The 1,090-nt window shown below is 55.0% G+C and overlaps 1 protein-coding gene across 1 annotated transcript; it reads left to right on the top strand.

Moving 5' to 3' along the window:
* Window positions 1–581: 581 nt before the first annotated feature.
* ENH_00043940 (hypothetical protein) lies at window positions 582–1,090 on the top strand (the record flags this gene model as incomplete). Its single annotated transcript, XM_013580900.1, has 1 exon — window positions 582–1,090. A coding segment is annotated over one exon (509 nt), but the record flags the coding sequence as incomplete, so codon positions are not given.

Genomic DNA, 1,090 nt, shown 5'->3' with positions numbered 1-1,090 from the left:
CAGCGCCGGCGCCAGGGCAAGCCTCCCTCCCTTAGGGACTAGGAGGCGAGCTCCCAGGAGGCTGCGAAATAGACAGACAGATTTGAGAAACTCATGATTTTGTATTCTTAATCGCAATAGCTGTAGAGACTAGGAAATGGACTAGCGTAGGGTGCAGTTTATAGACCCGGCCCAAGGGACTGAAAGCACGTAGTCGCAGCTGCGGGCGCAGTGCACTACATTTGGGGGCTGTTCCGGGATTTCTTCCTGAAATATTTTTTTCTTCGAACCTGGAAAATGAAATACGAAGTCTGAAAGACTGTCTCCTCGAAGTCTTCGCTCGGTAAGGGATGCACCTCCGCAACGGACGCGTTATCGGCCCTACTCCGCAGGAGACTCCATCTATGTCAGTCAACAGAATGCCCAGCGGGACCCCCGCCCATCATCGCCACGCGAACCCAAAGCCCACCGTGGCAGAGCGGCCGCATGGGCATAAGGAGGCGCACCCACAGGCGATACCTCTGCCCAATGCTGTACCAGGAGACTGCCCCTTCGTCTCGTGAGAACAATTCCAGTCGGCTATGAGTGCGCAAAGAACCGTTATGGGGGGGATCGTGGAGCCTGGCGAAAGGACTCCCATTCTACCAGAAGACGGCAGCACAATGCAAGCCTTTCTGCTGCGCATCGATCGCCGGTACGCGCTGAAGGGAATGGAGCCGCGTGAGTGGGGAAACGCGCTTATAGACCATCTCGTGGGGCCGGCTCTAACGTATTGGATGTATCTACAGCGAACTATCGATCTAAGCGACTGGACGACCGTAAAGCACCGGCTTTTGGAACGGTTTAACAGAACAATGTCGCAGAGCGAAACGCTAACTGAGTTGGCTAAAGTGCGATGGAATGGTAACCTGAAAGATTACACGGACTGGTTTGCGACTGTAGCGGAGCGGGGCATGAGTCTTACCCCTGCCGAACTCGCGGAATACTACTGCACAGGGCTACCGACTGACCTCCATCTCTCAATAACTAATGACGGACACGTGAAATACCTGACGTGGGAACAAGCGGCGACAGCCGCAACACGGTTCTACGAGCCCAAGCAGAGCGTGGA

The sequence above is a fragment of the Eimeria necatrix genome, genomic scaffold (assembly GCF_000499385.1).
Source record: "Eimeria necatrix Houghton genomic scaffold, Enh_scaff3289, whole genome shotgun sequence".
Lineage (NCBI taxonomy): Eukaryota > Apicomplexa > Conoidasida > Eucoccidiorida > Eimeriidae > Eimeria > Eimeria necatrix.
The sequence above is the reverse complement of the archived record's forward strand: the minus strand, read 5'-3'. Positions and strand labels throughout refer to the sequence as shown.